The 23,751-nt window shown below is 36.0% G+C and overlaps 2 protein-coding genes across 3 annotated transcripts in view; both read right to left on the bottom strand.

Annotated features, from left to right (window-relative positions):
- LOC134844173 (solute carrier family 7 member 14-like) overlaps positions 1 to 8,009 on the bottom strand; it is a 32,215-nt gene extending 24,206 nt beyond the window's left edge. Inside the window, exon 1 of one of the 2 annotated variants that reach the window (XM_063860725.1) lies at positions 7,127 to 8,009. In XM_063860725.1, coding sequence (XP_063716795.1) covers positions 7,127 to 7,637 — 511 coding nt within the window. In that variant the 5' untranslated portion in view covers positions 7,638 to 8,009. The remainder of the gene's footprint in view (positions 1 to 7,126) is intronic. The other variant, XM_063860726.1, reaches the window with a different exon arrangement.
- A 5,953-nt stretch (positions 8,010 to 13,962) lies between these two features.
- Positions 13,963 to 17,813, bottom strand: LOC134844330 (solute carrier family 7 member 14-like). Its single transcript, XM_063860965.1, has 2 exons — positions 16,931 to 17,813; positions 13,963 to 15,266 (listed from the first exon to the last, which is right to left on the bottom strand). The coding sequence occupies exons 1-2, from the start codon at positions 17,439 to 17,441 to the stop codon at positions 14,074 to 14,076; spliced, it is 1,704 nt and encodes a 567-aa protein (XP_063717035.1). The 5' UTR covers positions 17,442 to 17,813; the 3' UTR covers positions 13,963 to 14,073.
- Between the last annotated feature and the right edge of the window lie 5,938 nt (positions 17,814 to 23,751).

Genomic DNA, 23,751 nt, shown 5'->3' with positions numbered 1-23,751 from the left:
GTATATTCTAAAAATTTTAATTTTTCTCCAACTCCTTTTTCTGATAACCTCAAATCAAAACATAAACCCTTCTCCCCGCACAAGACCCCAAGATTTATTAGTAACACATTACGATTGTGAAGAAAACGAACAAAAAACACTACACAAATATGCAATAAATCAAGTATCACAATGCGAAACAGAACCCCAAGCCATAGAAACTACGAATGTAATAGCAACACTTTATTCAAAAGCCCGAGCAACTACAGTTATAGGATATAAATTCACAGCAACATTTTCTGAAAAGAAAGTACATTGTTCACAAGTCTCAAACGGAAACAAAAACCGACTTGACCACGAATCATTCTACCAGAGTAATATAGAACGACTTTTACATCTCAATCCCGAAGATTGTAAAAACGAGTTACTCCGACTAAACATCACAAAAAATAAAAACACAGATAGAAAGTTAGTATATTTCCAAGTTTTTTCAGATTCTGTACATCAAGCAGAACTTGAAAGATATCAAGGACATATAAAACTAGATGAAAAATACCCATATAACGGCGCACACGGACGATTAACTTATGATATACACGATAAACACTGGATACCACAAATTGGTATAAATGACCCATCAAACTGCAAAGCAGACACAAAAAATAAAGGATACCAAGAAATAATGTTTTTCGATTGGAAAATACAACTCGAAAAAATTCAACTCACACGAGATTTATCAGACAACACAATGATCTATCAAGGAATTAGATTACCTTGTAAAAACGACCAAGGTTATTGCGACCCTACAACAAGAACACAAGCAACAATTGTTTGGTTCCCCGAAGACACATGTACAACATTTCAAGTAGCAAAAATACACGCTCGTATGATAAAATTTCACGAAAAATATTTTATACAATCAATACCATATGAACAAGTAAATCCATTACGAAAAATAAGTTCTAATTTTAGAAACATCCATAATATAGAAAATAAATTAACACGTTTTCAAATATATCAAGAAACAGAACTTGCATGTAAATACAGAAACCCACTTCACAAAACACAATACTCTGAAATATTAGTTGAATACGAAAATGGATTCGACATGACCACTGGAAAAATAAAAGTCGACCCATACGCCACAAGTCATCCTCTAAATGAAGGAACATCATACATACCAGTTAATTTTCAAAAGAATACAGGTCAACCTGGTGGACATCTAAAACCCCAAGACGCTCAAAGCACACGTTTACAAGAACTATCACTAATGAATAGTACATATTTTGGTAATATCCACTATGATATTCACTTAGATATGAAACTAGACTACACGATTAGCCGAATTTTTCAAGAAATGTCACTCTCCGAATTAGAAACACTATACCAACTATGCGAATTAGAAAGAACACAAATATTACAATCACTTGCACTAGCAGTATTAAAAATACCCTACGCAGGATATTTACTATCAGGAAATAGATCAAATTTTTTAGACTATGAAGGAAACATCTTATGGTTTTATACTTGTACTAAAAAAGTATCACCACTATACGTTTTTGAAGATAAACGATGCTATAAAAGAATCCCTATCTTTTATAAGAATAAAGTACATTTCGTTGACACACTTTCACGAAGAACCTATTTCTGGGATACCGCAGTCCCATGTGGATCAGAAAATAGCCACAACGTAGTACAACTAAACCCTGATGAAGATAAATATTACCTTCTCACCCCATATCCCACTTTAATGCAATCACTCAAAAGATTTTCACCAGAAAGCATTCGCGCTATCGCTCGAAACCCAAATATAGACTTACAATCAATAGGAATATATTCAAAATCAGATATTCAACATCACATTAGAACACAACAATTCCAAGAATTGTTAACACAAATGGACACAATACAAAGACAATCAATTGACCAAAACTTACGCAAACTTGCCGAAACCGCAGGATTTGCAGACATCTATACGCAAGACTATAGCGGATATTTTAAAGACATTAAAGATTATATATATCTAAACGGTGAAAAATACCGTCCCCAAGATATATCACCTATCAATATTTTTAGCTTTGTTACACTCAAGAATGAAATTCTTGATTTTCTAGGATGGCCCTACTAAATCTTAGAAAAACTGACTATTTTATACGCAATGTTTAACTTTATTGGATTTCTTTTTTCACTCTTAAAAGGAATCTATAACACATGTGCTATACACACACAAGTCAATAGACAAGCAAGTGTAGCACGCATACTATTTGCAGGATTTTTTGGAATCTTTTCTACATCTATAAACAAAAATCTTTTAGATGCACAAATAAAAGAATATAACACAAAAATAGCAACAAGACAGAACACATACGACGAAGAACATAACAATGTAGACACAACACCAACAGCACCACAGTTACCACCCCTACCACATAACCATCCATTATCCCTAGTCCCACGTAATTTTCGAAATTTAGCCATAACACATAATCAAAATTTTAGACCAACCATATCACAAAGTCCCATCCGACATATAATGCCACACCACTCACAAGATGAAAATACTTATGAACAAATTATAGAACAACCCCATACCACCGCTTTTCAGTCTCAAAATAATAATTTTTTTAGCCCACGATGAGCCGACAACTTGGATCCTTACACCGTTCAAATTCCCACCCAACCAACCTCACCACTCCAATCCCAATAATACCACTTTTTGCTTTCCCGCCACCCGATTTCCCAACCAGTAATGTAACATCAGGCATGAATTCCGATACTAATTCACACATCTCAGTTTTATATTGCACATCACAACTCAATAACCCGAATATTGAAACCCCCGATGAATTTGCCGACTCTGAACCATCTCCATCCAATAATTTTCACACCAACCCCTCAATTTTTTCCCACCCCCCTTTTCAACCAATGCTACCAAATAACCCCGTCCCCACCAATTCTACACCCTCTTATGCTTCCCAAGTGACTCCAACCTATTCTTCACATCATTCAGACCGATCATCCAATTCTCCAGACACCCCCCAAATCTCCCCAGAACTAGATAATTTCATTACCCTACAACAACAACCCTATCACCTTGACATCCCAACCATAAACCAAATCTCATCCACAATAGATTCATCCAACCCTCCTACCCCTACAGCCTCTTCAATTTATACTGAATCATTAGCACCATCATCCACAACTACTGAATCTTCACTCAGCACTAATAGAGCTTACCGCACTTTTAAAAGAAAGTTCCCCAACCATCCTTTCCCAGCGAAACCAGGAACAGCCCGTGAATATATCAACCATCCAAAACACACTAACACAAAAGAATTTTTAGCTATCACCTTACCCTCATTTCCACAATACACCCTAAACACCCCTCACGACACTAACGAAACACGTAACTTTGTAGACGAATACGTTTTAATGCCTACCCTTCCTTGGACCTCATATTATCATTTTACTAATCCCCTTTGCTTACCTTTATCTAGCACTCACATCGATATAGAACGAAATAAGGACATGCTATATCGACTCACTACACCACTAACATCTAGACAATTTACTTACATTGGATATAAAAAATCACTAAAAACACACACTGCACCCCGAGCAAATGAATATACACTAGAATATTACGATCATAACATCATCAGAACTAACCAAGATCAATTCTTAGACGACGATCGCTTCGCTAACCCACAAATCACCGAGAAATTTTTCATTAAAACACCATATGTATTTACACTAAATATCTTCGATCGTAAGTTTGACCACATTATTTCAGAAGCACTAACAGACACACAAGCCTACGAAAGTTTTAAAGAACGCTTCCAAATATTTTCACTAACCTTTCATTTCCTTGCACCACATGAAAGAGATTTGCACTGCTCACACGATATTATGTTGCGCACTAAACAAACACACACATATATTTATTATCGTTTTATCCAAAATCACTTTGACCTACACACTCCCTCCAGACAACCACACCATCGTTTTCAATTCATCAATTCCAAATACACCTCACCATTCTTTCTTAACTTCACATATTGCATTAAAGATACTAATCTTCATGGTATTCTTCGAAATTATGATCCCATAACCCAAATGTATATTTTTTGTCCCATCACCAAGACCTTCAACGCAGAAGAATCCCGACCCTTCCTTATCCCACACGAGTTTGTACAACCTATAGAAATCCCCATTTTAGAATTCATCCATAACACTAAATTCAATCACAAATTATATAATCTAATCCAAAACACACCTTATGAATTTGCAGTTGGCACTGAAGAACTAACCACCATTAAAGCACTTCAATTGCTTTGGCCACTACTTCAAACTAAAAATATCATCCGCATTTTAGCTAAATTACTAACAACTTCAGATCTCATCCACGACATCTTCCCCCACGGTTTCTTCCCCGACGACTAACAGCTAAGTATGAATTATACATATTACTAACTAATTAAAATATTAGAAACTCACCATTCTTTATCCATGTATTCTTTAGAATTTTAGCCTTCACCCAACGATCATCTGAAAAATTCACAAAAGACAATAAAAATTGAAAACTTCTTCAAACTGTTTAAAACTCTATTAATTTTTACACCAAATAATTAAATAAATATAATACCAATGCAGTAATTTAATTTATAAATTTTCCCCCCACAAGCAGTAAATCTAAAAATGATGAAAATTTGTAACTTAATTTTCCCCAACAACTAGCAGTAAAATTAAAAGTTCTATGTAGTAAATTAATAAGAAGCAAATGCAGTACTAACCTTTTGATATATTTTCATTCACTCGCACAAGAATTCTATCCAAACTCGCACAGCTCGCCCACGAAGAATTGTTTAAATAATGATTTTCAGTTTCAAGCTTTCACAACTCAACAACTCTAACACACGATAACAAGTTTCAAACTTTCCTTTAACCCGGTTGGAAAGGAATTATATACTAAACAAAACTAACCAATGCAGCTTACTAAACACCACAACACATAGCATAACAGCATGACTAAGAAAAGGAAACCAACGGTACCCAAACCGGATTAACCCAGTTTAAAACTGGATAATTTATTCTTTTGAAGACTATTATAAAGTCTTAGAAAGAAATAATAAAACACAAAAAAAGTCGAAAGACAAACCCATACCACAAACAATTTGATTTTTGAAAAAAGGACACAACCAACAAAACATAAGAAAAACCACAACAAACCCAACATAAAACGTTGTCACATAACAGGACCTCTCACAAAAACCGCATGCAATCATACTCCCACTCCTGGCCTAACCCACCAGGAAGGACGTCCTGAGCATGCTCTATAGCCGGCCTAACCCACCGCGCTACATCCACGCTTTGTGACCACACTCCTATTTTTAATAAGAGCTACTCAAGGGTGAGTAACTCTTCAAAATAACTGAACTAAAACAAAAAGCTTTTGTGAAAACAACTAACTAAATCATAATTAAAAAATATTAAACTAATAAAAGTTTTATAAAATGTAAATTATATTATGCAATATATAGATCAGCACACAACACCAAGGACGAACATCCAAAGACAAAACGACCCCACTACACTCGAAAAAGAATGGCCAACCACAATCAATATGCCGCCCACAATCACAACTCAAAGGATTTAGAGTACGACTTGACTTCGCAGAAAAGGACTTCATTGAACTAGACCAATGACCACCTCGATGTTCAAGTATACGTACAGATCCGAGTAACCAGGCATCCCCTCCACGCACAATCTCCACGCCATTCCCAGACAAGATAAAACACAAAGAAGTTCTCATCAATGAAACAGAAAAACCTGACATAGCCAACCATTCTGAAATCAGATTTGAGTTTGTTGCGAAAACCCAGTCGTTGTCATGAGATGACACAACGATCGAACCTGGAACTTCTCTAACAAGAAGAACCCAGAAGAAATATGATGTTCGCCAAATACCAACGTCCATCATCCATCCTTTGAATTGCAGAAAGACTATTCTAAAAAACTCTGTAAAACCCGGATGGGTGGAACCTGATCTAAACTACATTTTATGATTGGATAAATTAGATATTTTACCAATGTAAAGTATTTAATATTAACCAATCATGATCCATCTAACTAACAACCCACTTATTTGTAAGTGCTGGAATTACTTGTAATTTCAGCACCAGAGAGATTTGAATTTAACTTAGAAATTAGTTGACTCTCCAAGAAGACTTCAGCAACCGCAATAAACCAGTATACCCTAGATCTATTGAGCCTAGCAGAGACTAGTTAAACAACCTGAGACTAGATAGTATAAGAGTAAGATTAGGATCGGTATTAGACTAAGAAGTTGCACGAATCTATCCGGCCGAAAATAAGATAGCGTGACGAGCAGACGGTGTACCCTATCCGAAATTACTCTATGAGTTATACCCATCGGTCATAACTCATAAAGTTCGAAAAATTTTTAATATTGTTTGAAACTTTTTCTCACCTGGGTCAGTTTTTTGATAGGAGCTTCTTTGATTCAATTGAAGAGTTTTATTCAGAAGTTATTGGAAAACTACATTCTAGGAAATGCGACCATATTGGGCAGGCTCTGATATTTTTTAAATTTCTGATTGACCAAGAAAACAAAAAGTGTTTTGTTTTTTAGGAAAAGCGTAGAACAATCAATTGGATCTAAGAATTTAACTATTTATTTGTTTTCCGCTCGATTAGACACCTGAAAACGGGCCGTATTTAATGGTGTTCTGCCATTACGATTCAGATTTGTGTTTGTATTTTTTTAAAAATAATTCTGTAATTTGATATCGTTGGGAAACAATTTATTATGATTCTTGTTATCTCTCCTTTGCAGTAGCCAATTTCGTGAAGAGAAAAGGCGTACGCATCTCTATTCAAGAATTTGAACCCTCGCCTGACACAATTTGTTAGTCAAAACCTTCCAATAAAAGCTTAAAAACATTTCTTTTGTCTGTTTTTCTAAACTTCCCTTAAAATGCCCTTCAAGAAAGTCCTATATGCGCTCTTGTCTTTTTGAACTTTGGAATTTTGATTATGTATTTTCAAATTGTGACTTTGAAAAATGCTAAATCTTTTAAGTTTTAATGAAATCAATCAACAAATTTTAAAGTTTTTCAGGACTCACCTAGACAAACTAGACAGCATATGACCAGAACAATAACGCTTGTATAGGGATCAAACTTCTGATCCTGAAAAGTTTCTGGAAGAGAGTTCTCAAACCATTCGTTCGAAATCTCATTGATGTAACCCATTAACCCCCGAACAATAGCTGCCGCACCTATCACGTGCTCGAGAATGAGATTCCAGCCAATCACGAAAGCCGCAAACTCTCCGATTGTCAAGTACGTGTAGACATATGCCGAACCAGCCTTCGGCACTTGAGATCCGAACTCGGCATAGCACCAAGCCGAGAGACCGGACACGAGCCCGGCGACTAGGAACGAGAGGACGATTGCAGGTCCGGTTGTAGTGTGAGTGATTTCCCCGGTTAGAACGTACATTCCACTGCCAACCATAGATCCGATTCCGATTAGAACCAAGTCGGAAGTTTTCAGACATCGGTTCAGCTCGGTTTTCATAACGTCGGCTTCGAGTGTTTTCCGCCGGAACAACCTCGATCCGAGCGCCGAAATCATACTTATTCTACTGGTATGTAATACTGATATTGGAATAAAGACTAGAAAATTAAATGAAATACTTTCTTTCTCTATAAACAGATATTGAAAAATCTAGGGCAATTGTAATAAAATTTCCAAAACATGGCTTTTCAATCTCTGAGGCTTCAAGTGACGTCTGCTTCAATGTATTTATCATGGAATGATGTTTTGACAGCATGCAGCTATCTTTTAAAAAAATAGTTCATTCAAATAAAACAATGCGTGTTAACCATATGTCGCACACATTTTATTGAAACGATTTTTCAAGAGCTACATAATAAACTGATAGCTGAAAGTGGTAGTTAAAAGCATAAAAACTTTTCATCGATTTATTTTCAGCCTGCTGTTGAATCGTGCTGTTAAACTTTATCGCCGATAACTTTTTAAAAAGTGCTGTAAAACAATAATGGAAATTGCTGGTTTATTTGCTGTCCATGTTCTCTGATAATTGAATATCTAAGGGCTGGTTGTTGTTTATTGTGGCCAACAATCACATTAAGGATTTCCGAGTGCTAAGGAAACGGAAAAGCAAAATTTGGTCCCAGGAAATGGATAATAATGATAAGTAAAATCAACCATTGATATCCCCGAATCGAAGGTGAGGTCAAAGCAAAAGTACAAAAAAAACAAGCTGACTTTCGCAAAAAAAATCAATTTTTGTTCCAAGAATGAACGTCGACTTAAACTTACTGAGCTATTTACTTATTTATTAATTGGAATTGTTATTTATGCCAATCAAAGAGTTTTGCAACCATTTGAAATACTTTGTGTTATAAATTCATGAAAGGGGAGTGGTCACCGCCGCAACCCAGCTCGACTCAGGCTGCCACTTTCTCCATAACGTCCAATACTCTTTTTTAGGCTGAAGCTATTTTTTTCGTATACCAAAAACGTTTTCACCAGAAAAAGGACCGATTTTTTTTTCAAAAATTTTCGATTCACTTCACCGAAATTTTTTTTTCCATAACTGGTCGCTCGAAAATTGAAATTGTTGAGACCACTTAAGCACCGATTCTGCTTTTAAAACATTAGTTGAAACAGCTCCATTTTATTTCCAAATAATTTGGTAATCGGTCCGACTTTCGAAATAAAAGACGGATTTGTGCTCGTTGTTTTTTTGCCAATTTTTTTTGCTCGATTTATTGACCAAATTGTTGCCTCGTCTAAAAGAGTAAAAGCCCTAAGCTCAAAATTCATTTCATCTGCGACTTTTTTTGTAAATCTATTGTTTTGAAAGCTGCTAAATGAAATATATAATTCGCACAGTTTCCAATTTTCTGTCAATACGTAGACGGCTCAAAATTATGACCAGCTAAGTGATTCAAATATTGCATTTTTAGGGGTGATAAAATGTTTCTTTGTTACGGATAGTTCTACTTAGTTACAAATAAGATATGTTTAAAAAGTGAAATAATCTCTAAATTAAAACATTAAAAAGTGAGCGGTCATTCTCTCCGTCGGAGAGAATGAAGATAACAAGGTCAAATCTAAATTAACCAGTTAAGATACTTTAAGACTAATTAAATGAAATAAGACGAATGGTAAGATTCGCAACATTCCCCTTAGTGGGAAAAAAATTGAAGTACCAAGCGCCATGATACATAACATGTTATCTAACCCTTTTTCTCCCTCTCGAGAAGTCCAACAAGGATTGAAAATTAAATACTGCACGATATAACAAATGAAATTTTAGTGCTCCGAAGGAATGACTGAATTAGAAAGAATGATATAATTCCTAATTCCGGCGGATTACAATCCCTAGTTATAAATAGGTAAACTCTAACTGCGCTGAAACAAAATACTAGTACGATTATAAATGACTAAATGCGAGTTTTCAAGTTTTTGATTGAGTTTAGTTGTCCCCTTCCATGAATTTTTCTAGCTCGGCGTTAAAAATTTCACTGTCTAAGTCGATGTAGTTGTCGAAACTATTCACCGCATCTTTAGGGATTCGTCAGTAGAGGCGATGGAGAATTGATCAGGAGATGGAGGGTACGCTGGGCCCGGTGCACGGTCCTCCGGTAGAGTGTCGCAAATGTGGGTCTGGTTATCCGAGAGATTCTCTCTGAAGGTTTGTGTGGGGGAGCCCGAGCTGTTACCCTCGTCCAGAGATATAGGGTTATTAGCGGAGCCTGGTTGGTTTTCGAACTCATCTATAATATCTATGTAATATCGCTTGCCATGGAATTGTGGGGGACAAACATTTCGACTTGAACGTCTTAATTTAAATTCATTACCGGTGATAGTGATTTCTTTAGGATGTTTTTCCTCACTAGTTGCAATTTGGTCAAAGGAGTCCTCTATCTCAAAGACTCGAAATTCGACCGGATTTTCTCCTTCCAATGCTTTTGTTGAATCCGAAGGAGTGTTTGGGCCCTCTGTTGTCGTAGCGGTAGAAGATTCGCCAGGTGGGTGTGAGGTAGTTTGAGGTGCTGGCTTTATACTAATTGGGCATTCCGCTGTATCTGTAGATTGAAGTTGTTCGTCTAAAATGTCAGATTTTATATTAGTTTGATATGTTTGAGGATCTAATGATGGGATAGGTTCTTCATTAAAAATGAGGTTATCTGAAATGAAGCGTTTTTTTATCATTTCTCTGCATGGAAAACCTCCCGCAATCCATTCCCAATCACTAATGTCCGACGTATCCGACGGAATGAACATGGATTCATCACCTGCTAAGTATCCTGTGTTCGAAGTCGAGGCTTTATTTCGGTTTCGCTTCGATTTGTTGAATTTAGTAGGCTGTTTCGTTCCTCTAGATCTGGTGGTGACCGGGGTGAAAGACTCTGTGTGTCGTCCTGTCTTAGTGACTAGTTTCCGCGTCTTCGATTTGTTTGTCTTTCTTGGACCTACTTGTAAATCACTGTTAGAAAAAGAGGGAAAAGAGATATTTCCTTTGAATGAACGGATTGTAGAGGGTTTAGACTTTGGGATGGCGATGTCCGATTTTCTAATGATTTTTCCGTCGGATAGTTCAACCGTGGATTTTGTTGAGTTTATTTTTTTCTGGCCTAATTGTTTATAGAAGGGATTTCCGTTTATACTTCCGTTGGTTTTTTGTAGTAAATTACCTTTAAACGGACTGTTTAAGGACACTCAACAAGATGAAGGTTTTGAGGTTGTAGGAAGGTCTGAATCGTAGACTTTCTCCAATGGTGACTGGTTCTTTTTCGGTACAAGAAAGTCTTTGTATCCGTCCTCTATCCGATCGTCAGCGTTCCAGTCAAGGGCCCTTTCTCTGCTTAAGATCGACTTCCCTTTGTCTAAAAATCCACCGGATAATTTACTAGATGCCAATTGCTTCCAGATCGTGTTCGGTTTTCTATTAAAGTGTATTTCGAACGGTGAGCGTTTTATTTTTGATTGAAAGGAAGATCGTAAATTCCAAATGATTTTCGAGATGGCAGTTTGTAATGTAGGTTTTTGTTGTTCTAAAGACATTGCTAATAACTTGATTTTTACAGTATGAACAAGTTTTTCTACAAGACCGTTAGAACGATGGTCCCCAACTGTACAAAATATTAATTTGATATTAAGAGAATTACAAAATCATTTAAAATTCTGACTAGTAAAACAGGATGCGTGGTCAACACAAATAGAGTTAGGAATCCCATGGAGATAAAAATAATCTTGCAGGAATTCGATTACCGTGTTTGATGACGTTGAAGATGTAATTTTTGCTGATGGGAATTTTGAAAAACGATCTATACATAATAAGATGTATTTATTGTTTCCCCAGTTGTTATCTAATGGGCCGGCAAAATCTAGGTTTAATTCCTCATTAGGTTCAAATAAAGCGGGAAGTTCGCTAATTTGTGTAGTTGGTATGATGCTTTTTATATTCTTACCGGTTTGGGTGCATTGTGTGCAATTAATCCCGTGGAAGTAAATTTGCCGGTTTATATGTGGCCACCAAAAATTTTGTGCCAGGTATTTCATACCGAATTGGCTAGGGTGAGATTCATGTAAAGTTTTTGAAAGGGCGTTTCTAAGTGTAAACGGAATAACCAATTTTCCATCCATATATAATAGTCCGTCGGATTCATGAAGGTCTTTCGAAAATTGGTGTAAATAACGGGAATTGGCGTTGATGTTTTTTACTTTTTTCTGTAAAGCCTTCACAATTGGGTTTAACATCTCATCATCTTCCGTTAATAAAGCAACCAACTTTGCATTGAATAATGTATTTAAATCCAAAGGTCTTTCAGGTAACTTGAGGTTTTCTCGAAATTTAGTTACTAACTTTTTGTGCTCTGAGGAAATTTGGAAACTTTGTTGTGTTGAAATCCGAGGTGAATAGGAGAAATGCTTTGTTGTGTTGTCGTTAGCATTGTTTCTACTATTTCTTCATTAACAAAGTGTGATGGAGTTTGAATACCTTTTTGTGTAAATTTCCTTGTTCCATTTAATTTTTTTGTGTATTAATAAATGTGGAGTTTAGACTATTATTTCCTGTCCTATCGTTAACTATCGTATTAAAGTTTGAAATAGTTTGCATCAAAAGTTAGTGGAGTTAATTTAACGTATTACTATCTACGGAGTTAGTTGTAATTGCTGCAATTTATTCATCTGTTGTTATTTTAATAATTGATGGATGAGAACAATCAGGGTCCCAAACTTAATCTGTTTCATCTGCTAATACCGTTTCGTCATCTGAGTTTTTTTATCGAAAATTTTTTTTTGGTTGCCTTATGAAATCGATATTGTGAAAAAAGTAATCAATTATAAACCATGCTAAGATTTTTTGTAGGTCGTGTTTGACATTTTGTGAATTTCTTTTAAAAAATTTTCACGGTTTGGATCTAGAATTTTTGAGAAAATATTCATTTTATGTCTTACAATTGAATGTCCAGATGTTTGAAGTGGTGATAGACTCTGTGTTTCTTTCAATTCCAATATAAATATATAGCTGTAAATAAGTAAAAAGAAATCATTTGTAAAGACTAAATTTGCTCTTTGTGAATTTTGGTGTTTTATATTTTTTATATATTCTGTGAAAACTTTTGAGAATTCTGCATCTATGTCATCTGTTTGTATTTGATGTATAGGATGGTTTGGTTTTGGTGAAAATATTTCTATTGTAAATATACCATATTGGGATGTTATATTACATATTGCTTTGAGGTAGTGGTCAAGGATTTGTCTTTTTATTCTCATTTCGGGAAATTCCTGTTTACATGGGCTGTAACCTTTTTCAATTGAATTTATAATTAAGTAAAATAAAAATTGGGAGTATTAATTTGTCTTCGATATTTTTGTTGTATTCGATCATTTTTTGTATCTTTAGACTGTTAATGTGTAACTTTCAATATGTCTTTGCTTTTCTAGCGGTTTTTTCGTGTTTATCGAGTCTTTTATTACCTGAAGTTCTGGTATCGTGTTTGTATCTGATTCTGAAACTGCGTTTCGTATTTTTGAAACTCGTTTTTTGATAATTTGATTTTGTTTTGTTATTATTGTCTTCTTGCGTGTTTGTCTTTTCGACCTGATATATCCTATTGTTTATTTGTGAGGTTTAATTACCAGATTGTACAGTTCGTTTTTAATTAAACAATTATGTAATATGATTGTTTGTTTATTGCCTAAATTGTCTCTTGACAAAAGTTTTAGGATGAGGAATGCAAACGTTGGAGCATACCCACAGTATCATTCTGGACACTGTGGAAACACTGGATACTCGCAACTCGCAACTCCAACTGCCTATGCGCCGCAGCCATCTGATGCACCTCCTCCCCTCAACAAGCAGCTTGCTTAAAGTGCAGCTGGTCAGTCGTTTTATGAATTTTTGCGGCAGGTTAGGTCAAAAACAAAGAATACGGAACCGGATTTCATCAAAAAGACAAGCCATGCGCGAAAAAAATGTCAAAATCTATTTTCAGATGAAAACCTTCAAACATTTGCAGCATATCAACCGAGAGTAGTATTAGAGTTTTGATATAGAAAACATGTAAAAATTTTGATTTAACAAAGTTTTTATTCAGTTTCTATTTTCCGCCTTCAATTAACTCAATAAAAATGCTGAGGAAAACCCTTGCATTACCCCGAGTTTAATGTCTCGAAGGCCAGCCTTAAAATATGCAAAAATAGCAAGTGTTGGTGGGTATACAAGTATATCGGGTGATTGTTTAAAGAATATGCGAACATGTGGGGGTATAGATATTCACTTCAAAACAGCAGAGGTTGATTCAAACACAAAACTTGTTGATTTGAAACCGCTGAAAACAATTTCAAATACTGCTTCGAATTCATTATGTCAGATATGAAAAGACCTTTGTTTTATGTTTAACTTAGAAGTAGAAAATTAAATATACGTTTCTATTTCAAGAATTAATTAAATAAATACAATTTAAGGTCATTTGATTTGGAATCAAGTGCACCAATTTAGATTTTGCAGCTCTCGTGAGCATTAATTCTACTCGCTCGTAATCGAAGATTCTTCATGCAGATGTTTGGTTTCATCCGTCGATCCATAAACTTTTTGATTATTTTCCACTTTTTCTCGACACAAAGAGCTATTGCGCATTCCATATAGAAAATAAACTACAAAACCGACCAGCATCCACAGGGCAAAGCGAATCCACGTGAAATAGTTCAGCCGGGTCATGAGTTGAAAGTTAATAAATACTGACAATCCAGGTAAATAAGGAACAAAGGGAACCCTGAACTCATTCAAATTAGGGTTTTCCGTTGAAATAGCATCCAAGTAAATCAAAATAACAAAGGTTATAATACTTGAAATGGAAATAACAGCAACCATCGGCCATAAATACTCGTCAGAGACCCAAGAAGCACATGCAATAAAAAGATTAGTGGCCATAACCATAACTACAAAAAGTGAAAGACTGTTTATTTGAGCCTTTCCCAAGCGAGGTCCTTCATTTATACTCAAGTCCAAATCCGAATGTTTGAGCAAACTGTTTGGCGAATAACGGAGCACAATAACAGCCAGGGCGATTATTATATAGGCGAGTAAAGTTCCGATTGACATAAATTCAGCAAGTTCGTTCAAGGTTAAAAAGAACGCAAAAACTGCAATCCCAAGAGAACCCAGAATTGTGGCTATAATTGGAGTTTGAGTTTTTGGACTGACTTTGGCGAGGGATCTGAAAATCAGACCGTCGTTGGCCATAGCGTAAATGCATCTTGGCATCGTGAACACAGTTCCAAGCATAGCGCAAGTCATGGCCGCTATGGCCCCTATAGACACGACGTACGCTGCCCACTGCCACCCATTGTACTTGAAAGCCGAAGCGAAGGCGGCGTCTTCGTCGACTTTATCGTACGGCACGAGAAGAATCAACGAGAAGGATACGGCGCAGTACAACGAGCCGACAAACAGGACGTCGAAAGCGAGTGCGAACGGAATCGAAAACGAAGGCGTGAGAGCCTCTTCACTTGCTATTGCAATTGAGTCGTAGCCAACGAAGGCGAAATATGCCTGGGCTGCTCCATCTAGAATAGACCCCACACCAAAAGGAAAGAATCCATCTGGCGAGGAGAAGTTGGACCAGTTGAAGAAATAGATACCTCCGAAGATGACGAAGAAAGCGACTGAGATATTGATTAATGTGAGGAAATTGTTGGCCAAGACTGACTCTTTTACGCCTGAAACAATACTGACGTTTAAGAAATTGATATGAAAACGATTAGGAACAAGGATAGCCAATAGCACAGAATGTTCCGATCATAGTCTTAAGATTTACAAGCTAAGTTCTCTGGAACTTGGGCATATTCGACAGTCATGATAAAAAAGGCAAACTGGAAAACAGTATTTGAAAAAAAATGAATAGAGTCAGAAAACAAAAAATCATTAAAAAATCAAAAAAAAATTTAAAATTTTTCCATTTTTTAGCAGAAATGTTTTGAAAATTTTTTTTGGAAATTTTGATTCCAAAAATGTCGCAAACTAACTCTAAAAACTAACTTTATTCCAGTAAAATTAAGTTTTCGCGGTTAGAATTAAGCATAAATAGCTATTTTAAGCACGCTCGCTCAACTTATTCACTCTAAACCAGATCAAAAATCAAAAATTTCAAATGGTTTGTTTCCGACATTGAGATATTTATCTTCAAATTTTGTATTGTCCTTCGAATCACAACTGAAAGGTCTTTATTATGATATATCACTTTCCGATGTTCATTTGTGGTACTTGATTTTACGTGGAAAACAAAAAAAAAAGAAAAAGGAAAAAATAACTAAAACACACCCGAATGCAGGGTCCTCCCCATTTTTATTGAAGGGAACAAAAATATTTTTTCCTCGGAGATATTATCTCTGAAATCTCCAATCCAATTTTCAAGTGATGCTGTATTACCTACAGAATCGAATGAAAACAATCTCTAAGTCCACATTATCAAGAATAGGGATGAATTTGATTACAAAAAAAGCAAAAAAAATTGTCGTTGATTCCACAATCAAGGAACGAAATTTGACGGAGACTCACATTACCGGGCTTTTGATTGACAATCAGCGACTTAGTATCTCATAAACACCATATATACAAAGTCTAAACCAAATCAAACATTAGCTATAAATAGAAAAAAAAGTCACCAGAGGGTCGAAAAGAGCTAAAGTTCGAAAAATGTTTAATATTGTTTGAAACTTTTTCTCACCTGGGTCAGTTTTTTGATAGGAGCTTCTTTGATTCAATTGAAGAGTTTTATTCAGAAGTTATTGGAAAACTACATTCTAGGAAATGCGACCATATTGGGCAGGCTCTGATATTTTTTAAATTTCTGATTGACCAAGAAAACAAAAAGTGTTTTGTTTTTTAGGAAAAGCGTAGAACAATCAATTGGATCTAAGAATTTAACTATTTATTTGTTTTCCGCTCGATTAGACACCTGAAAACGGGCCGTATTTAATGGTGTTCTGCCATTACGATTCAGATTTGTGTTTGTATTTTTTTAAAAATAATTCTGTAATTTGATATCGTTGGGAAACAATTTATTATGATTCTTGTTATCTCTCCTTTGCAGTAGCCAATTTCGTGAAGAGAAAAGGCGTACGCATCTCTATTCAAGAATTTGAACCCTCGCCTGACACAATTTGTTAGTCAAAACCTTCCAATAAAAGCTTAAAAACATTGCTTTTGTCTGTTTTTCTAAACTTCCCTTAAAATGCCCTTCAAGAAAGTCCTATATGCGCTCTTGTCTTTTTGAACTTTGGAATTTTGATTATGTATTTTCAAATTGTGACTTTGAAAAATGCTAAATCTTTTAAGTTTTAATGAAATCAATCAACAAATTTTAAAGTTTTTCAGGACTCACCTAGACAAACTAGACAGCATATGACCAGAACAATAACGCTTGTATAGGGATCAAACTTCTGATCCTGAAAAGTTTCTGGAAGAGAGTTCTCAAACCATTCGTTCGAAATCTCATTGATGTAACCCATTAACCCCCGAACAATAGCTGCCGCACCTATCACGTGCTCGAGAATGAGATTCCAGCCAATCACGAAAGCCGCAAACTCTCCGATTGTCAAGTACGTGTAGACATATGCCGAACCAGCCTTCGGCACTTGAGATCCGAACTCGGCATAGCACCAAGCCGAGAGACCCGACACGAGCCCGGCGACTAGGAACGAGAGGACGATTGCAGGTCCGGTTGTAGTGTGAGTGATTTCCCCGGTTAGAACGTACATTCCACTGCCAACCATAGATCCGATTCCGATTAGAACCAAGTCGGAAGTTTTCAGACATCGGTTCAGCTCGGTTTTCATAACGTCGGCTTCGAGTGTTTTCCGCCGGAACAACCTCGATCCGAGCGCCGAAATCATACTTATTTTACTGGTATGTAATACTGATATTGGAATAAAGACTAGAAAATTAAATGAAATACTTTCTTTCTCTATAAACAGATATTGAAAAATCTAGGGCAATTGTAATAAAATTTCCAAAACATGGCTTTTCAATCTCTGAGGCTTCAAGTGACGTCTGCTTCAATGTATTTATCATGGAATGATGTTTTGACAGCATGCAGCTATCTTTTAAAAAAATAGTTCATTCAAATAAAACAATGCGTGTTAACCATATGTCGCACACATTTTATTGAAACGATTTTTCAAGAGCTACATAATAAACTGATAGCTGAAAGTGGTAGTTAAAAGCATTAAAACTTTTCATCTATTTATTTTCAGCCTGCTGTTGAATCGTGCTGTTAAACTTTATCGCCGATAACTTTTTAAAAAGTGCTGTAAAACAATAATGGAAATTGCTGGTTTATTTGCTGTCCATGTTCTCTGATAATTGAATATCTAAGGGCTGGTTGTTGTTTATTGTGGCCAACAATCACATTAAGGATTTCCGAGTGCTAAGGAAACGGAAAAGCAAAATTTGGTCCCAGGAAATGGATAATAATGATAAGTAAAATCAACCATTGATATCCCCGAATCGAAGGTGAGGTCAAAGCAAAAGTACAAAAAAAAACAAGCTGACTTTCGCAAAAAAAATCAATTTTTGTTCCAAGAATGAACGTCGACTTAAACTTACTGAGCTATTTACTTATTTATTAATTGGAATTGTTATTTATGCCAATCAAAGAGTTTTGCAACCATTTGAAATACTTTGTGTTATAAATTCATGAAAGGGGAGTGGTCACCGCCGCAACCCAGCTCGACTCAGGCTGCCACTTTCTCCATAACGTCCAATACTCTTTTTTAGGCTGAAGCTATTTTTTTCGTATACCAAAAACGTTTTCACCAGAAAAAGGACCGATTTTTTTTTCAAAAATTTTCGATTCACTTCACCGAAATTTTTTTTTCCATAACTGGTCGCTCGAAAATTGAAATTGTTGAGACCACTTAAGCACCGATTCTGCTTTTAAAACATTAGTTGAAACAGCTCCATTTTATTTCCAAATAATTTGGTAATCGGTCCGACTTTCGAAATAAAAGACGGATTTGTGCTCGTTGTTTTTTTGCCAATTTTTTTTGCTCGATTTATTGACCAAATTGTTGCCTCGTCTAAAAGAGTAAAAGCCCTAAGCTCAAAATTCATTTCATCTGCGACTTTTTTTGTAAATCTATTGTTTTGAAAGCTGCTAAATGAAATATATAATTCGCACAGTTTCCAATTTTCTGTCAATACGTAGACGGCTCAAAATTATGACCAGCTAAGTGATTCAAATATTGCATTTTTAGGGGTGATAAAATGTTTCTTTGTTACGGATAGTTCTACTTAGTTACAAATAAGATATGTTTAAAAAGTGAAATAATCTCTAAATTAAAACATTAAAAAGTGAGCGGTCATTCTCTCCGTCGGAGAGAATGAAGATAACAAGGTCAAATCTAAATTAACCAGTTAAGATACTTTAAGACTAATTAAATGAAATAAGACGAATGGTAAGATTCGCAACATTCCCCTTAGTGGGAAAAAAATTGAAGTACCAAGCGCCATGATACATAACATGTTATCTAACCCTTTTTCTCCCTCTCGAGAAGTCCAACAAGGATTGAAAATTAAATACTGCACGATATAACAAATGAAATTTTAGTGCTCCGAAGGAATGACTGAATTAGAAAGAATGATATAATTCCTAATTCCGGCGGATTACAATCCCTAGTTATAAATAGGTAAACTCTAACTGCGCTGAAACAAAATACTAGTACGATTATAAATGACTAAATGCGAGTTTTCAAGTTTTTGATTGAGTTTAGTTGTCCCCTTCCATGAATTTTTCTAGCTCGGCGTTAAAAATTTCACTGTCTAAGTCGATGTAGTTGTCGAAACTATTCACCGCATCTTTAGGGATTCGTCAGTAGAGGCGATGGAGAATTGATCAGGAGATGGAGGGTACGCTGGGCCCGGTGCACGGTCCTCCGGTAGAGTGTCGCAAATGTGGGTCTGGTTATCCGAGAGATTCTCTCTGAAGGTTTGTGTGGGGGAGCCCGAGCTGTTACCCTCGTCCAGAGATATAGGGTTATTAGCGGAGCCTGGTTGGTTTTCGAACTCATCTATAATATCTATGTAATATCGCTTGCCATGGAATTGTGGGGGACAAACATTTCGACTTGAACGACTTAATTTAAATTCATTACCGGTGATAGTGATTTCTTTAGGATGTTTTTCCTCACTAGTTGCAATTTGGTCAAAGGGGTCCTCTATCTCAAAGACTCGAAATTCGACCGGATTTTCTCCTTCCAATGCTTTTGTTGAATCCGAAGGAGTGTTTGGGCCCTCTGTTGTCGTAGCGGTAGAAGATTCGCCAGGTGGGTGTGAGGTAGTTTGAGGTGCTGGCTTTATACTAATTGGGCATTCCGCTGTATCTGTAGATTGAAGTTGTTCGTCTAAAATGTCAGATTTTATATTAGTTTGATATGTTTGAGGATCTAATGATGGGATAGGTTCTTCATTAAAAATGAGGTTATCTGAAATGAAGCGTTTTTTTATCATTTCTCTGCATGGAAAACCTCCCGCAATCCATTCCCAATCACTAATGTCCGACGTATCCGACGGAATGAACATGGATTCATCACCTGCTAAGTATCCTGTGTTCGAAGTCGAGGCTTTATTTCGGTTTCGCTTCGATTTGTTGAATTTAGTAGGCTGTTTCGTTCCTCTAGATCTGGTGGTGACCGGGGTGAAAGACTCTGTGTGTCGTCCTGTCTTAGTGACTAGTTTCCGCGTCTTCGATTTGTTTGTCTTTCTTGGACCTACTTGTAAATCACTGTTAGAAAAAGAGGGAAAAGAGATATTTCCTTTGAATGAACGGATTGTAGAGGGTTTAGACTTTGGGATGGCGATGTCCGATTTTCTAATGATTTTTCCGTCGGATAGTTCAACCGTGGATTTTGTTGAGTTTATTTTTTTCTGGCCTAATTGTTTATAGAAGGGATTTCCGTTTATACTTCCGTTGGTTTTTTGTAGTAAATTACCTTTAAACGGACTGTTTAAGGACACTCAACAAGATGAAGGTTTTGAGGTTGTAGGAAGGTCTGAATCGTAGACTTTCTCCAATGGTGACTGGTTCTTTTTCGGTACAAGAAAGTCTTTGTATCCGTCCTCTATCCGATCGTCAGCGTTCCAGTCAAGGGCCCTTTCTCTGCTTAAGATCGACTTCCCTTTGTCTAAAAATCCACCGGATAATTTACTAGATGCCAATTGCTTCCAGATCGTGTTCGGTTTTCTATTAAAGTGTATTTCGAACGGTGAGCGTTTTATTTTTGATTGAAAGGAAGATCGTAAATTCCAAATGATTTTCGAGATGGCAGTTTGTAATGTAGGTTTTTGTTGTTCTAAAGACATTGCTAATAACTTGATTTTTACAGTATGAACAAGTTTTTCTACAAGACCGTTAGAACGATGGTCCCCAACTGTACAAAATATTAATTTGATATTAAGAGAATTACAAAATCATTTAAAATTCTGACTAGTAAAACAGGATGCGTGGTCAACACAAATAGAGTTAGGAATCCCATGGAGATAAAAATAATCTTGCAGGAATTCGATTACCGTGTTTGATGACGTTGAAGATGTAATTTTTGCTGATGGGAATTTTGAAAAACGATCTATACATAATAAGATGTATTTATTGTTTCCCCAGTTGTTATCTAATGGGCCGGCAAAATCTAGGTTTAATTCCTCATTAGGTTCAAATAAAGCGGGAAGTTCGCTAATTTGTGTAGTTGGTATGATGCTTTTTATATTCTTACCGGTTTGGGTGCATTGTGTGCAATTAATCCCGTGGAAGTAAATTTGCCGGTTTATATGTGGCCACCAAAGATTTTGTGCCAGGTATTTCATACCGAATTGGCTAGGGTGAGATTCATGTAAAGTTTTTGAAAGGGCGTTTCTAAGTGTAAACGGAATAACCAATTTTCCATCCATATATAATAGTCCGTCGGATTCATGAAGGTCTTTCGAAAATTGGTGTAAATAACGGGAATTGGCGTTGATGTTTTTTACTTTTTTCTGTAAAGCCTTCACAATTGGGTTTAACATCTCATCATCTTCCGTTAATAAAGCAACCAACTTTGCATTGAATAATGTATTTAAATCCAAAGGTCTTTCAGGTAACTTGAGGTTTTCTCGAAATTTAGTTACTAACTTTTTGTGCTCTGAGGAAATTTGGAAACTTGAGAAATCCGAGGGAATACATTTAGAGTTACAAAATTCTGTTCTATAGTGTTTTTGATTGCAGATTGAGATGGAAGAATTGACGAAATTCAATGCTGTAATTATTACGTGATTTCGTAATTTCGTGTACTGGGAACTTTCCGAAATTGAATTAATTGAATTACGTAATGGATTTTCATTATCCAAAGGATTGAGTGCATTATATATTTTTTGGTAGTTGCAACTACGAATTCTTCGTCTTAATGTGATGGGGGAATTGCTTTACCCGAAGGAGTTCTTGAAATTAAGTCGGTAAAACCCATATCTTTTCCCGCTAAATGCTTGATAGTAAAATTGATTGGTAGAAGACGATCTACCCATCTTGTCAATCGGCTATGGTACGTTTTGTTTCCGTGATTAGGTGAAAAAGTGGAAAGGAGAGCTTTGTGGTCGGTAATAATTTCGAATTCGGAGCCGTAGAGATAAATTTTGTAATGTTCCACCGCCCATACAACTCCTAATAACTCTAATTCGTTTGTTGAATATTTGGATTCATGAGGATTTTAAAATCTTGAAGCAAATGACACTGTTTTCCAAACGTTCTCATGGAGTTCAAGGGATGTACCTAACCCATTATGTGAAGCATCGATTTTTACTCTCGTGGGCTTTTTTTACCTCGAAGTGGGTGTTTTCAGTAATATTTACTATTTCTGATTTAATCTTATCGAATGATTTTGAGTGATCTTCGTTCCAAAGGAAAATTGACTTCATGTTTAAAAGAGGTCTAAGCGGGCTTCCGAGGGATGCTAAATTTGGTACAAATTTAATGTACTGATTAGTTGACCCGAAGAATGATCTTAATTCTTTTAGATTCTTTGGAATTGGAATATCTTTGATTGCCTTGGTTTTATCGAACAGTGGGCCGATTCCGGATTTCGATATTTTAAAGCCGAGCCATTCAATTTCTTTTTGGAAGAATTTGCATTTCGACCATTTAACTGCGAAATTGTAACTATCTAGCGTTGATAAAATTTTATGAACAATTTTCTTGTGATCGTTAAAACTTCCTTTGGAAGCGACTAATATGTCGTCAAGGTAACAATTTGTAAAAGGAATATTTCCCAGAGTTGAGTCCATGACTCTTTGAAACTCGTTTGGCATATCGCCGAGTCCGTAAAAACCGGTTAAAAATTGATAAGTGCCTGTTATATCTCCGCCAACTAGGCTAAAATTGCAATGGCTGCTAGTAAAATTGTCTAGCGGAGTTGACTATATGCATTCTTTAGGTCTAGACTTGTAAACCATACTTCTCCGGCGGAATTGTTTGAAATTTGAGCCGCTACGTTATCCACTAATTCGTGTATTTTGGGCATCTGATATTTGTTCTTGTAAATTTGTTTGTTGATAAATTTTGAATCTAGAGCTATCTTTATCGATTTGTCTTTTTTACAAGTGATAACTATCGGACTAAAAAATCTGTCCTCGTCACAGTTTTCTAATTTTTTGATGTATCCTTCAGATTTAAGTCTGTATAATTCTGATTTTACTGAATCCAGTAAGTGTAAGGGGACCCTCCTGCCTTTTAGTTGAATTGGCTTTAGTGGTTCGTGAAAGTGTGTTATTTTTGTTTGATTTTTTATTTTTTCAATCCGAAGGAATAATTGTTTGAAGGTTTTGGAAATCATTTCTATTTCATTATCTGGGTCAAGTGAGGTAACTGAATTGATAGACTTACAAATTCTCTTGTTGGTGAGTGTTGTGTATTGTTTTTGTGAAACTTCGATTCCGACTTTTGGTAAATTGTCGTTTCCCAAGATGTTTCTTTCATGGCCTTGAGTTAAGAAGAAGTTGCATTCCTTGTGGGACCATCCATTTGAGAAAATTGGGACGATTACCTTTCCAGTGATATTTATTGCATTGTTCGTAAATCCGCAATAGAGTTCTTTAGTCGCTTCATCCACTGGATATATTTTCACATAAGGGTCTCGTAACTTCAACTCGTGTAACACATTCTGTTTAAGGAAGCTTATAGGG

Source organism: Symsagittifera roscoffensis, chromosome 4 (genome assembly GCF_963678635.1).
Source record: "Symsagittifera roscoffensis chromosome 4, txSymRosc1.1, whole genome shotgun sequence".
Taxonomy (NCBI): domain Eukaryota; kingdom Metazoa; phylum Xenacoelomorpha; order Acoela; family Convolutidae; genus Symsagittifera; species Symsagittifera roscoffensis.
Note: the sequence above shows the minus strand (reverse complement) of the source record. Positions and strands in the feature narration are given on the sequence as shown.

Bases quoted from the DNA above. Each gene is read 5' to 3' on its own strand.
- LOC134844330 (XM_063860965.1), bottom strand. From the start codon at position 17,441: ATGATTTCGGCGCTCGGATCGAGGTTGTTCCGGCGGAAAACACTCGAA. The intron at 15,267-16,930 runs GTGAGTCCTGAA...GTATTGTTTCAG, and splicing joins ATGCTGTCTAGTTTGTCTAG to GCGTAAAAGAGTCAGTCTTG.